This window comes from Notolepis coatsorum (assembly GCF_963971535.1).
Source record: "Notolepis coatsorum genome assembly, chromosome: 8".
Classification (NCBI taxonomy): Eukaryota; Metazoa; Chordata; class Actinopteri; order Aulopiformes; family Paralepididae; genus Notolepis; species Notolepis coatsorum.
In genome coordinates this window covers 140,153,007-140,167,578 of record NC_140172.1, presented here as the reverse complement: position 1 = coordinate 140,167,578, position 14,572 = coordinate 140,153,007, and the positions used below count along the sequence as shown (strand labels likewise).

The 14,572-nt window shown below is 45.5% G+C and overlaps 1 protein-coding gene across 1 annotated transcript in view; it reads left to right on the top strand.

The window, feature by feature from the left end:
- The window catches only part of gabrb4 (gamma-aminobutyric acid type A receptor subunit beta4), a gene marked incomplete at both ends in the record, with an annotated part of 223,158 nt that overhangs the window by 194,384 nt on the left and 14,202 nt on the right, over positions 1 to 14,572 (top strand). Inside the window, 3 exon segments of the mRNA XM_084320577.1 lie at positions 2,274 to 2,281; positions 2,283 to 2,412; positions 5,818 to 5,970. Coding sequence (XP_084176703.1) covers positions 2,274 to 2,281; positions 2,283 to 2,412; positions 5,818 to 5,970 — 291 coding nt within the window.

Here is a 14,572-nt window from a genome sequence, read left to right as displayed (position 1 = left end):
GGGTTGAGATCCACCAAAACATCCACTGTTTACAATTTACAATTTAGTAATTTAGCTGACGCTTTTATCCAAAGCGACTTACAAGTTCTGTACGACAAGACAGCAGGAAGGGCAGCTAACTCTGGCAGCTAAGGGTCAGTGATATTGTTCGTCAAATAGTATAGAGCTTGAGTGTCACACTCTGAGTGCATAGTAGTATACACATATTAGCATGATAGGTAGTAGTATACATATATACCAAAGTAAGTAAGTAAGTAAGTAAGTAAGTAAGTAAGTAAGTAAGTAAGTAAGTAAGTAAGTAAGTAAGTTTTGTTTCTAAAGGACATTTAAAACAACTGTAGTTGCACCAAAGTGCTGTACATATAAATGGCACTATAATAAAACACAGTAAAAACTAAAAAAGAAATATGACAAATATATCAAGTAAGATAAGAAAAAAAGAAATAGAAAAATACACAACATGGAACAGGGTAGGTGTGAGATCAGACAGTTGTTTAAAAGCTATAAGGCTAAACAGGTAGGGAGGTGAACACAGGGATGTCCGGGAACGGACTTTAATTCCACTGGAAGTCAAGTTGTGCCTCTCGAGAGCGTAGTAGTAGAATCACACAAGGAGACGCGTGTTCACCTTCCTACCTTTGTTGCCGGTATCTCTTATCCTTTTGAAGTGATACAGTGAGCTCAGTGAGTGTCCGCAAAGTGACACGTCGTTTGATGTTTCCGCCCGATCCTCTTAATGCTCGCGGACGTGAAGTTAGAATGAAGTTGTCAGCTCGAGGCTATATTCAGCCATATTAAAAAAGGAAGCGGCTTGAAGAAGCTTCAGCACGTACTGTCCTCGGTCCTCGTCTCGTCTCGGGGGCGCCTGGCGGTGTTTGGAGAGATTAAGAAGATGCTGTATTTTTAGGAGAGTCGTACGTTCCGGTGACGGCGGTTCCATAAATATCTCCACCACTCTTGACGTGTCTTATTGTCACGTCCTGTTTGAATTCCCCTTCTATCTCCACGAGGATCCAGCTGTGACTAAGGGGCACTTAATTGGTTCCTAAATGATTCTGAGGCGTATGGATACAAGTAAGCAAGGTTCTGAGGGCGATTAATAAAATTTCAATTTCGAGCAGCCCTAGTCCTGGGTAGATTCCGAAACCAGCAGTGGTGCCCAATTCCGGGATTTCTGGAGTTTCACTGCAACTCGGAGTCGAAAGAAAGCAGCTCCCCGAACCCCCACGTTTGAAACAATGGCGACCAGGAACATTTCATCACGAGGCTTTTGATATCTAGTCTCTCCAGATATCGTGATATCAATCGTTGAAAGGAACATGCAGACTTTCTGGGAATTTAGCTTATTTGCTGTCTTCCCCAGAGTCAGACAAGAAGCTAGGTACCCTTCTCATCTCTGTGCATGTAGTACAGAGAGAGAGAGAGAGAGAGAGAGAGAGAGAGAGAGAGAGAGAGAGAGAGGAGAGAGAGAGAGAGAGAGAGAGAGAGAGAGAGAGAGGAGAGGAGAGAGAGAGAGAGAGAGAGAGAGAGAGAGACCTGCCATGTGCTAGCTAGCTTACACGATGACTGGGAGTGGATAAGGACCATTAGCCTCCCGTCGAAAGTAACAAGATACACTTCCCCAGCAACTCCAAAACTGTGACTCTGTGTATTATGCATACATTATGCCTCCTAGAAGCCTCTCTACCCCTCTGTTTCAGTCCTGTCTCATTCTAGCAGCCTCTCTACCCCTCTGTTTCAGTCCTGTCTCATTCTAGCAGCCTCTCTACCCCTCTGTTTCAGGCCTGTCTCAACTCGCAGTGGTGTGTGAGCCTCTAATGCCGAACGGCATTCAGATCCAACCATCAAAGTAGTCGTTGCAGATCAAATATGACTCAAGATCCAGCAATAGCATGACAATTTCACCGTTAAAAATGTTGTCAGAAGCATATCTTAGGTTAAACTTCAGGCAGACAAGAAAAGATTTACGAGTGAGCCGCCATGTACTCGCACATTTGATCAAGATATCTTCACACGCACATATACCTGCACGTTATTAACTACCTGGGATTGTGGCTGCCGTGAATGACACAAATGGAAAACAAACGATGCACAAAGTTACCTTACTCGAAGAAACATTATTTTAGTTTTTCTCATAATCTTCCTTGTTAGTTTCCATGTAAAACTCTGAGCAGTTACCTCTCGTGGCCACAGGGTGCCGCTATTATACGTAACCTAACTGAGTGTGACATTAACCGAACTGACCCGTGTCCTTTGTGTTTCTCCCCGCGCAGACGGATACAACCACGGACGACATTGTGTTCTTCTGGCAGGGAGGGGACACCGCCGTCACCGGGGTGGACAAGCTGGAGCTGCCTCAGTTCTCCATCGTGGAGCTCCGCCTGGTGTCTCGGGAGGTCAGGTTCACCACAGGTGAGGCCTTCGGAGGCGGCGGGGTCTGGAGCGGGGGGTCGACGGTGCCCGTTATTCAGGCGCTATAGATTCCAAAAAGACGTAGACCGGAGAATAGAGTTGTGAGCGACTGTTGAAAGGACCAAACAGAGCACGGCGGGAGACAGGGTTAAAAAAAATAACTAGAGAAACACTAGAAAAACAGGACTGTTGGCAGGTACACATATTGTAACGTTTCACGTTATTGACGACTCACGGACTCAGGGGGTTAGTTCTCACTTTGCCTCTTTATTTGCAATTATCACTCATACAGCGTACAACACTGTGCGCATTACCTCTCATTGCTTCATGTCGTCTGCATTTTAACTTCCCATACTACCAAGAGAGCGCACCCTAGGTGCCACACCCTCTTATACCTTACCCCCCCCGGTCAGCCCCTGCCCCCTCCCCTCTACCAACCCCGGGCTCGCGCGACCAATAGCGTCGCCGCCAGCCCAGGTTGGTAGAGTGCAGAGTGACCAGCTCGGCTGACCAGTCACCCCAAATCCCAGGGTCGTTACAATATCGTAAGTAAATCGTAAGGCTCCCACAGTGTCGGGCGGAACGTACACGGAACGACACTCTGCAGAGGTCCGCGCGGACCTCGAAGCGGACGTCCACTCACAGTACGCCCAGACTCTGTGGGAGCCTTAAGGCTCTGCACCTTTCAACAGAGGAAAAGCAGGCCTTATTTGACCAGTGCCTTGTCTTCATTAGCTATGTTCAGCCTGGCTGGGGCTAGTTATGGTATGGTATGGTTGGGTTTGTGTTTCCATTAGCTATGTTCAGCCTAGCTAATGGAGACAAGGCCACAGCACGGCTGAACCCTGGCTAGTGGAGACAAGACCACAGCACGGCTGAACCCTGGCTAGCGGAGACAAGGCCACATCACAGCTAAAACCCTGGCTAGTGGAGACAAGGCCACAGCACGGCTAAACCCTGGCTAGTGGAGACAAGGCCACAGCACGTCTGAACCCTGGCTAGTGGAGACAAGGCCACATCACAGCTAAACCCTGGCTAGTGGAGACAAGGCCACAGCACGGCTAAACCCTGGCTAGTGGAGACAAGGCCACAGCACGGCTGAACCTGGCTAGTGGAGACAAGGCCACAGCACGGCTAAACCCTGGCTAGTGGAGACAAGGCCACAGCACGGCTAAACCCTGGCTAGTGGAGACAAGGCCACAGCACGGCTAAACCCTGGCTAGTGGAGACAAGGCCACAGCATGGCTAAACCCTGGCTAGTGGAGACAAGGCCACAGCACGGCTAAACCCTGGCTAGTGGAGACAAGGCCACAGCACAGCTAAACCCTGGCTAGTGGAGACATGGCCACATCGCACGGCTAAACCCTGGCTAGAGGAGACAAGGCCACAGCACGGCTGAACCCTGGCTAGTGGAGACAAGGCCACAGCACGGCTGAACCCTGGCTAGTGGAGACAAGGCCACAGCACGGCTGAACCCTGGCTAGTGGAGACAAAGCCACAGCACGGCTAAACCCTGGCTAGTGGAGACAAGGCCACAGCACGGCTGAACCCTGGCTAGTGGAGACAAGGCCACAGCACGGCTAAACCCTGGCTAGTGGAGACAAGGCCACAGCACGGCTGAACCCTGACTACTGGAGACAAGGCCACAGCACGGCTAAACCCTGGCTAGTGGAGACAAGGCCACAGAACGTCTAAACCCTGGCTAGTGGAGACAGGTCATAGGTCGGAAGGCGGCATTTTGGCGGTCTACAAAATGCTGGTCTGACCCTCTCACGAGAGGGTCTTTATTTACAAAACGTCCCCGGCATTAACCCGGTGTGTGTTTATGTGGCTCTTCATTATGTATATGCCCAGATATCGATTTATCAAAAGATTTACAGGAGCCCGAGGTGACAGGGGCCTCGTCGGAGGGGGGGGGGGGGGGTATCTTTTTCAATTAAAAGCACCCACGTCTATCTCAAGTCCCTGTTCCTCTCTCATTTTGATGAATTGGCCATGCAAAATCCGTGGATAGAATCGATCGTGTATCATGGTGATAAATATCTCAGTCCTTTTTGCCGAAGTAGAGAGAGAGAGAGAGAGGAGAGAGAGAGAGAGAGAGAGAGAGAGAGAGGGGGGGGGGAGATAGAGAGAGAGAGGGAGAGAGAGAGAGAGAGAGAGAGAGAGAGAGAGAGAGAGAGAGAGAGAGAGAGAGGGAGAGAGAGAGAGCTTTTTTTTGTAGTTTTTTTTGTGCATCAGCAGCTTACCGCGCAGGTGTTTGAATAAGTACATTCAACTGACCAATTAATATCTCAACTGCATATAGCGACCGCTGCGTTCCTCCGTAGAGCAGCGAGCGGGCGGCCCCTCCCCGTCCTTACATATTCCCCTCACTGGCTTTGTGTAAAAGACATGCTTTCCAATTACACACCTTATTAAATGCCCTTTTGGTTCATATTTAGAGTAAAGGAGAGAGGGAGAGAGAGAGGGAGACACAGAGAGAGAGAGACACACAGAGCCAGAGACAGAGAGAGAGAGAGAGAGAGATGGGGGGGAGTGAGAGAGAGGGAGAGAGAGAGAGAGAGAGAGAGAGAGAGGGAGGGAGAGAGAGGGAGAGAGAGAGAGAGAGGGAGGGAGATAGAGGGAGAGCGAGCGAAAGCGAGAGAGAGAGAAGAGAGAGAGAGAGAGAGAAAGAGAGAGAGAGAGAGAGAGAGAGAGAGAGAGGGAGAGAGAGAGATACAGAGAGACGGAGAGAGAGAGGGAGAGAAAAGGCAGAGCATCTCCGGGAGAATTCTCAGAGGGACACCGGCTCTGCCTGTTGAGATAGAGGGGGTTTGCAGAAAAATCTGCCATGTTTGCGACTTTTCTGCCATGTTTAATTGGAATCGAACTTGTCCCTGGAAAGGAATCCATTGCTTTGGGGAAATTAAGTGCTCCGTCTCGACAAATGGAGGAATGACGACCCCGGCGCGTTGTCAAAGTGCAGACTTTGGAACTTTAAGTTTCCCAACATTTTCCTTTTCTCCTTTAAACCACTTAACTGTCACCGGCACCTATAGGTGCCGTTTTGCACTCGCGGCACTTTGGCCTCGTTTTTAAGGCGATCCAATGCTTTTATGCCAATGAACCAATACATTGCTTGAAAGCTAAGATTGTCACCGTTCAATTGATACCCTACTCAATGTATTAGGTGCTCGCATAAAATAAAACATTTTTATAATATATATTTGTATTGTATTATAATTATTTTTTTAAGTAGTTAACTGCTGCCTTTCCTCTGCCCCCCTCTCCTCCAATCCATCACTCCATTCTCTCTCTCCCTCTCCCTCTCTCTCTCTCTCTCTCTCTCTCTCTCTCTCTCTCTCTCTCTCTCTCTCTCTCTCTCTCTCTCTCTCTCTCTCTCTCTCTCTCTCTCTCTCTCTAAAGGTTCATACCCCAGGCTGTCGTTGAGTTTCAGGATCAAGAGGAACATTGGCTACTTCATCCTGCAGACATACATGCCCTCCATCCTGATCACCATCCTCTCCTGGGTCTCCTTCTGGATCAATTATGACGCCTCCGCAGCTCGGGTGGCCCTGGGTAAGACCCCCCCCCCCCCGACGCTACTCGTCGTCCCCCACCCCTCTTTTCCCCGTTTTTACAGTATTCACAGAGAACGCCATGAGTAAAGGTATCCCCGCCTGCCTCAACCCTTTCACTGCCGCAAATTGGTTAACCCTTTCACTGTGACAATACAGAAGGTTAACCCTTTACTATCACACTACAGACGGTTAACCGTCTGTTAACCTCGTTCCCAGTTTTATCTCCTCCGTGAGATAAAGCCTGGTAAAGAACTACTGCCGAAAGTGTGTATGGGGTAGAATTCCCCTGGAATGTACTTCCCCTGGAAGCTGCCTCCGAACGGACCAAACCTTTCCGGAATCCTGTCGGCAAACAAGCTAGAATGACCCGGTGATGTAGTAAATTCTTCAGGCAAAGCCGTTGCAGAGGAAATATTGTGCACCGGAAAGCCTGTAGCCTGTACTTCCTGTACTTCCGTTTACACACTTTAGGAGGCATATCTTTACCAGCCTAACCGTCTGTAGTGTGACAGTAAAGGGTTAACCTACTGTAGTGTGGTAGTGAAAGGGTTAACCTACTGTAGTGTGGTAGTGAAAGGGTTACATCAGCTTCGCCACTACAGAAGCCCAGTGACGTGCTACGGACTCTGACCGTACTAAGCGGTGCACGCGTGCAGTGGGCATAGAGTTGTCGGTACGCTCTCTGTGCATGTATTCCCGCGTACTGCGATCGTGGACTGAATAGGTTCCACCCGGCTAAACACAACTGTACCAGATGGCTCGGGACGAAAACCGCCATCGGTAGTGGAACATTCGGGGTTGACGGTGTATGTTGACGGGCGGACGTTCGGTGTTGAAAGAAAAACGCCACAGAAAGCCTCACGGCCGTCGTGGGAGAAACCTCTACCCTTCACCACTGTTCACTACTGTTCACCACTGTTCACTACTGTTCACCACTGTTCACTACTGTTCACCACTGCCCCAATATGTCACATCGTCCCTGTGGTGTTTCTGTTGCTCCCATGCATCCTTCCCACAAGTAGACTAGCTATGTTCAGGTGTGTAGTTTATGTAGCTGTTGCAACAGGCTATGTTCAGGTGTGTAGTTTATGTAGCTGTTGCAACAGGCTATGTTCAGGTGTGTAGTTTATGTAGCGGTTGCAACAGGCTATGTTCAGGTGTGTAGTTTATGTAGCTGTTTCAACAGGCTATGTTCAGGTGTGTAGTTTATGTAGCTGTTGTACCAGGCTATGTTCAGGTGTGTAGTTTATGTAGCTGTTTCAACAGGCTATGTTCAGGTGTGTAGTTTATGTAGCTGTTGCAACAGGCTATGTTCAGGTGTGTAGTTTATGTAGCTGTTTCAACAGGCTATGTTCAGGTGTGTAGTTTATGTAGCTGTTGCAACAGGCTATGTTCAGGTGTGTAGTTTATGTAGCTGTTGCAACAGGCTATGTTCAGGTGTGTAGTTTATGTAGCTGTTTCAACAGGCTATGTTCAGGTGTGTAGTTTATGTAGCTGTTTCAACAGGCTATGTTCAGGTGTGTAGTTTATGTAGCGGTTGTAACAGGCTATGTTCAGGTGTGTAGTTTATGTAGCTGTTTCAACAGGCTATGTTCAGGTGTGTAGTTTATGTAGCTGTTGTACCAGGCTATGTTCAGGTGTGTAGTTTATGTAGCTGTTGTACCAGGCTATGTTCAGGTGTGTAGTTTATGTAGCTGTTGCAACAGGCTATGTTCAGGTGTGTAGTTTATGTAGCGGTTGCAACAGGCTATGTTCGGGTGTGTAGTTTATGTAGCTGTTGCAAGAGGGTATGTTCAGGTGTGTAGTTTATGTAGCTGTTGCAACAGGCTATGTTCAGGTGTGTAGTTTATGTAGCTGTTTCAACAGGCTATGTTCAGGTGTGTAGTTTATGTAGCTGTTTCAACAGGCTATGTTCAGGTGTGTAGTTTATGTAGCTGTTGCAACAGGCTATGTTCAGGTGTGTAGTTTATGTAGCTGTTTCAACAGGCTATGTTCAGGTGTGTAGTTTATGTAGCTGTTGCAACAGGCTATGTTCAGGTGTGTAGTTTATGTAGCTGTTTCAACAGGCTATGTTCAGGTGTGTAGTTTATGTAGCTGTTTCAACAGGCTATGTTCAGGTGTGTAGTTTATGTAGCTGTTGTACCAGGCTATGTTCAGGTGTGTAGTTTATGTAGCTGTTGTACCAGGCTATGTTCAGGTGTGTAGTTTATGTAGCTGTTTCAACAGGCTATGTTCAGGTGTGTAGTTTATGTAGCTGTTGCAACAGGCTATGTTCAGGTGTGTAGTTTATGTAGCTGTTGCAACAGGCTATGTTCAGGTGTGTAGTTTATGTAGCTGTTGCAACAGGCTATGTTCAGGTGTGTAGTTTATGTAGCTGTTGCAACAGGCTATGTTCAGGTGTGTAGTTTATGTAGCTGTTTCAACAGGCTATGTTCAGGTGTGTAGTTATAGCTGTTTCAACAGGCTATGTTCAGGTGTGTAGTTTATGTAGCTGTTTCAACAGGCTATGTTCAGGTGTCATGGTTTATGTAGCTTATTCTCCATGTGGTTTCTTACTGGAAAGAATCTTTGCCCCGTTGCTCACAGATCACTTTGACAATGTGGCTTCATGGATTGCGTGCATGGATTATCGACGGACAATCCCTGTGTATAACAGGCGAGAATGAACCGGTCGAGAATGGACGCGAGCATCCACAGACATAAACGCACAAACGCAGCAGATTCAGTCCTTCTCCACTCTCTCTATACTCTATAATGTGTGCGCAGCTTACTCCTAGCATGTTTCCTGGATTCAATTAAAGTGGCAGTCCACAGTCCTAATTACATTTGAAAGAATTGATTGTTTAGTTTTCTGCATTTGCTGCAGAATCCTTCAGGAAAGAATCGCGATGCGTCCAAGAATGGATCGCTCCTTCTCGCCTCAGTGACAATAAAAAAAAATAACGCTGGCCGTGTTGGTGCCACGCTCTCCCCACTGACCTACAGTCTTAATCACAGTCATAGCCACGCTCTCCCCACTGACCTACAGTCTTAATCACAGTCATAGCCACGCTCTGCACACTGAGCTACAGTCTTAATCACAGTCATGTCCACGCTCTGCACACTGAGCTACAGTCTTAATCACAGTCATGTCCACGCTCTGCACACTGACCTACAGTCTTAATCACAGTCATGTCCACGCTCTGCACACTGACCTACAGTCTTAATCACAGTCATAGCCACGCTCTGCACACTGAACTACAGTCTTAATCACAGTCATGTCCACGCTCTGCACACTGAGCTACAGTCTTAATCACAGTCATCTCCACGCTCTGCACACTGAGCTACAGTCTTAATCACAGTCATCTCCACGCTCTGCACACTGAGCTACAGTCTTAATCACAGTCATCTCCACGCTCTGCACACTGAGCTACAGTCTTAATCACAGTCATCTCCACGCTCTGCACACTGAGCTACAGTCTTAATCACAGTCATCTCCACGCTCTGCACACTGAGCTACAGTCTTAATCACAGTCATCTCCACGCTCTCCCCACTGACCTACAGTCTTAATCACAGTCATGTCCACGCTCTCCCCACTGACCTACAGTCTTAATCACAGTCATCTCCACGCTCTCCCCACTGACCTACAGTCTTAATCACAGTCATGTCCACGCTCTCCCCACTGACCTACAGTCTTAATCACAGTCATCTCCACGCTCTCCCCACTGACCTACAGTCTTAATCACAGTCATGTCCACGCTCTCCCCACTGAGCTACAGTCTTAATCACAGTCATCTCCACGCTCTGCACACTGAGCTACAGTCTTAATCACAGTCATCTCCACGCTCTGCACACTGAGCTACAGTCTTAATCACAGTGTTGTCATCTCCACGCTCTGCACACTGAGCTACAGTCTTAATCACAGTGTTGTCATCTCCACGCTCTGCACACTGAGCTACAGTCTTAATCACAGTGTTGTCATCTCCACGCTCTCCACACTGAGCTACAGTCTTAATCACAGTCATCTCCACGCTCTCCACACTGAGCTACAGTCTTAATCACAGTCATCTCCACGCTCTCCACACTGAGCTACAGTCTTAATCACAGTCATGTCCACGCTCTCCACACTGAGCTACAGTCTTAATCACAGTCATCTCCACGCTCTGCACACTGAGCTACAGTCTTAATCACAGTCATCTCCACGCTCTGCACACTGAGCTACAGTCTTAATCACAGTCATCTCCACGCTCTGCACACTGAGCTACAGTCTTAATCACAGTCATCTCCACGCTCTGCACACTGAACTACAGTCTTAATCACAGTCATCTCCACGCTCTCCACACTGACCTACAGTCTTAATCACAGTCATGTCCACGCTCTGCACACTGACCTACAGTCTTAATCACAGTCATAGCCACGCTCTGCACACTGAACTACAGTCTTAATCACAGTCATAGCCACGCTCTGCACACTGAGCTACAGTCTTAATCACAGTCATCTCCACGCTCTCCACACTGAGCTACAGTCTTAATCACAGTCATCTCCACGCTCTGCACACTGAGCTACAGTCTTAATCACAGTCATCTCCACGCTCTGCACACTGAGCTACAGTCTTAATCACAGTCATCTCCACGCTCTGCACACTGAGCTACAGTCTTAATCACAGTCATCTCCACGCTCTGCACACTGAGCTACAGTCTTAATCACAGTGTTGTCATCTCCACGCTCTGCACACTGAACTACAGTCGTAATCACAGTCATGTCCACGCTCTCCACACTGAACTACAGTCCTAATCACAGTCATGTCCACGCCCTGCACACTGAACTACAGTCCTAATCACAGTCATGTCCACGCCCTGCACACTGAACTACAGCTTTCCCCATCTGTACTGCCTGGCGCCAGCTTTTCTTGACCATTTTCACGATATTTCACGATCTTTGCGGAGCTATTGTATATTCTATATTATAGCTATGGAGACAATAGTATGGCTAATTTGACAGACACTATTTCCAGTCCCACATGTAAAAAAAAAAGACTTTGTTTCTACACACTGTAGTTTGTAGTTTATTACACGCTAAACATCGCCCATTTCCAAAATAATCCAGTATTTTTCCATAGATCGCAAGATAAGACGCACTATATGCAATAAGCCCAAATCTTTCTGGTTCGGTAAAATAGACACAGAATATACCTTACCTTAGCCAGAAGGTACTCCAAAAAGAATAATTCCAATGATCCCATCGGCGATCGCGATTACTCGTTTATATGTAATTACTAGATTACGGGAAACTATAGGTTTTGAGGCAAGGAGATTTCCTAGTGATTTTCTCTGCAAGAGCTCAGAGCGAGTCAGGAAAGAAAGGGAGCAGGACAGAGACAGTTTAGTTCAGACAATCAGAGTTCAAAAGGTAGGTGATACTGCCACCTGGTGAGATTCGATCAGCATTGCAATTCCAATGTAGGCAAACGAGCCAGGGACACCTAGAGGCTGTCTCGGAGTGATGACCAGAGTGTAGAACGTCCCGGGAGGACGCACCCCTGTGCCTCAACTAGGGCCGCTATCAGTTCTATCTTTAATCTTATAAAATGTTCAGCTGTTATCACTATCAGCTCTATATTTAATTTTTCAAAATGTTCAGTTGCTATCGCATGCACTCATCTGTGTTTCACTACACACATGGGTGCATGCTTACCAGCTGTTCGCCTGTTTTTAATGCAACATGCAACACTAATATCACCGACATCTAAGAAGGGAGATCCCCCTTGAATTGACCCGTCTAAGGTTTCTCTCCTCCACATTGCCTGTGGTGCATTTTTTCCTATTGTTAGGTTTTTGTGAGTTTTTCCTTACCTTCGCGTGGGGTACGTCTGGGAGTGTTGCATGCATGCATGCATTTATTATTTATTTTGAGTTTATGGACCTTATGGTATTCTTGTTTTTTCTTGGCTTACTGTGTTTTTTTTCCTTCTTGACTTGTTTAAAGAAGACGTGTCTCTGTTAAGCACTTTGAGTTGCACTCTGTGTATGAAAGGTGCTATATAAATGAGGATTATTATTATTATTATTATTATTATTATTAGAGTGATCCGGCTGACCGTTTAGAACGGGGATCAAAGGAAAAATATCAAAGGATCTAAAAACGAGATATTACGTTTTTGCCGCTCAAGCGTTGGCGGTAAAACACAAGATATTACGTGTTTGGCCGTCAAAGAGTTAATCACAGTGTTGTCATAGCCACGCCCTCCGGGGCTTTCCCCAGGATCTTCAAACAACATGGTGCTGAGTCACCAACTAGGTGGTGGTCCAGAGGGGGGGCTATGCCCACCGACCGGGAGGCCAATAAATTAGCAATAAAGCCATTTGCTGTTATGTCCTGCAACTTACAAACATAATTTCAATAAAATAGCAGACACAAATGAGTCCAAATACGTAATTTTTTCAAGTACAGTGTATAAAGTTGCACAACAACGTTGCACGTGAAAACACACACACATTGGAACAGAGGACTGGGCACTTATTAGGCAATGCATCTGTTTCTAAGTTGGTTCCAAGCTTTCACTGCAATTTTGTTTTAGAAAAATAGCAAAGTTACAGTAACTTGTTGGTGGATCAGAATTCTGGGAGAAAGCTTACAGTAGCTAGCAAGCTTTCTCCCAGCTAGCTTTTTTTGGTAAAAAGAAAATGTTTTGATAATGCCTTATTAGTAAGGCTGTCAAAGTTAACACGTTATTAACATGTTAACGAACAATTCTTTTAATAATAATAATAATAATAATAATAATAATAATAATAATAATAATAATAATAATAATAATAATAATAATAATAATAATAATAATAATAATAATAATAATAACTTTATTTGTATAGCACTTTTCATACAGAGGTTGCAGTTCAAAGTGCTTCACAACAGTAAAAAATACAGGCATAAGCGGGCATAAAAAGATAGACAGGTAGCAAGGTATGGCAAATCACAGTGTTTCACATTAGGATCTAGCATCCCAATAGGCTCTCCGCTTACAGTTTTCAGTAACACAAATAGTAAAATAGTTTAAAATGATTCAGTTTAAAAATAGTCAAAAAAATTTAAAATAGAACGCACATAAAAAATACAGGCATGAGCGAGCATAGCAAGGTATGGCAAATCACAGTGTTTCACATTAGGATCTAGCATCCTAATAGGCTCTCTATTCAGTAATACAAATAATCACAGTGTTTCACATTTGGATCTAGCAAATAATAAAAATAGTTTAAAATGATTCAGTTTAAAAATAGTCATCAGTAAGAATTAAAAAGTGCAATAACCGACACATGAATTTGATAGGCAGTGTATAAGAGTAGGCAGGGTAAGAATAGTGCAGGTAAATACAAGTTGTGTCAGGATATCCCTGATGTTTAATGCCATTATATTTTTTGCGCATATGTATGCGCATATGTATGTGACAAATAACGTTTACAATTTTTTTTACTAGACTTTACTCAGGTGTATTATTGATACTCTCATTGATACTATGTTTGTTTCTGACTCAAAGTGTGTGTGTGTGTGTGTGTTTGTGTGTATGTGTGTGCGTCTGTGTGTGTGTGTGTGTGTGTGTGTGTGTGTGTGTGTGTGTGTGTGTGTGTGTGTGTGTGTGCGTGTGTGTGCGTGCGTGCGTGTGTGTGTGTGTGTGTGTAGAGCGAGAGAGAGGGGGGGATGAGAGATGAGGAAGGGGCAAGAGAGAAAGAGCTGGGAGAGTGTGTGTGTGTGAGAGAGAGGGGGGGGCGGGGGGGTGAGTCCTCAGCCCTTGTGTGGGTGAATGTAACAAGTTCCTAACGTTTTCTTTCCCCTATTATTTCATGCACACTTTATTCATTGTTTTAAATTATTATTTTCTTTTGGTGTTTTATGTAACACACATTCTAAACCAAAAAACACTGTATACACTGTACTGTACGCTCTTCCTTCCATATATGAACTACTGTGCGGAGGTGTGGGGTAATACCTACAAAAGCACTCTACAGCCAATATGCACCATGCCAAAAAAAACAATAAGAATAGTCAACAATGTAGGATATTATGAACACACCAATAACTTCTTTATAAAGCTACAAACATTGAAATGTATGGACCTAGTTGATTTTAAAACTGCCCTCATTGTATACAAAGCCAGATATAAACTAATCCCAGGCAACATTCAAAGATGGTTCAGAGACAGGGAAGGAGAATATAACTTAAAGGGGAACTATCTTATAAATGGCCTTTTTGAGTGTTTAGCATTGTTTCCTAGCTATGTGAACTTATATTAATATGATCTATGTCTCAAAATTCTCATATTGGTGCATTCTTCCAATTCTCCTCTCACAATATTCACCCTCACTGAACTGAGTCATCTGAAAATGTGCCTATCTGTGATGTCATAAAGACACCGCTGCATGTTAATGTTGAGATACAAGATGAGCTGCACACAGTGGCACCTGCACCTGCACCTGCACCTGCAGCCCAGGCTCAAAACGGCTCGAGATCTTGAGGTAGAAAAATGCTGTTTTTGAGTACCTGATTAGAAATACAAAACAATGAATAAAAAAAATATATATATTACAGAGGTGTTCCATAGACTCACAGGAATTGTGTAAAAGTG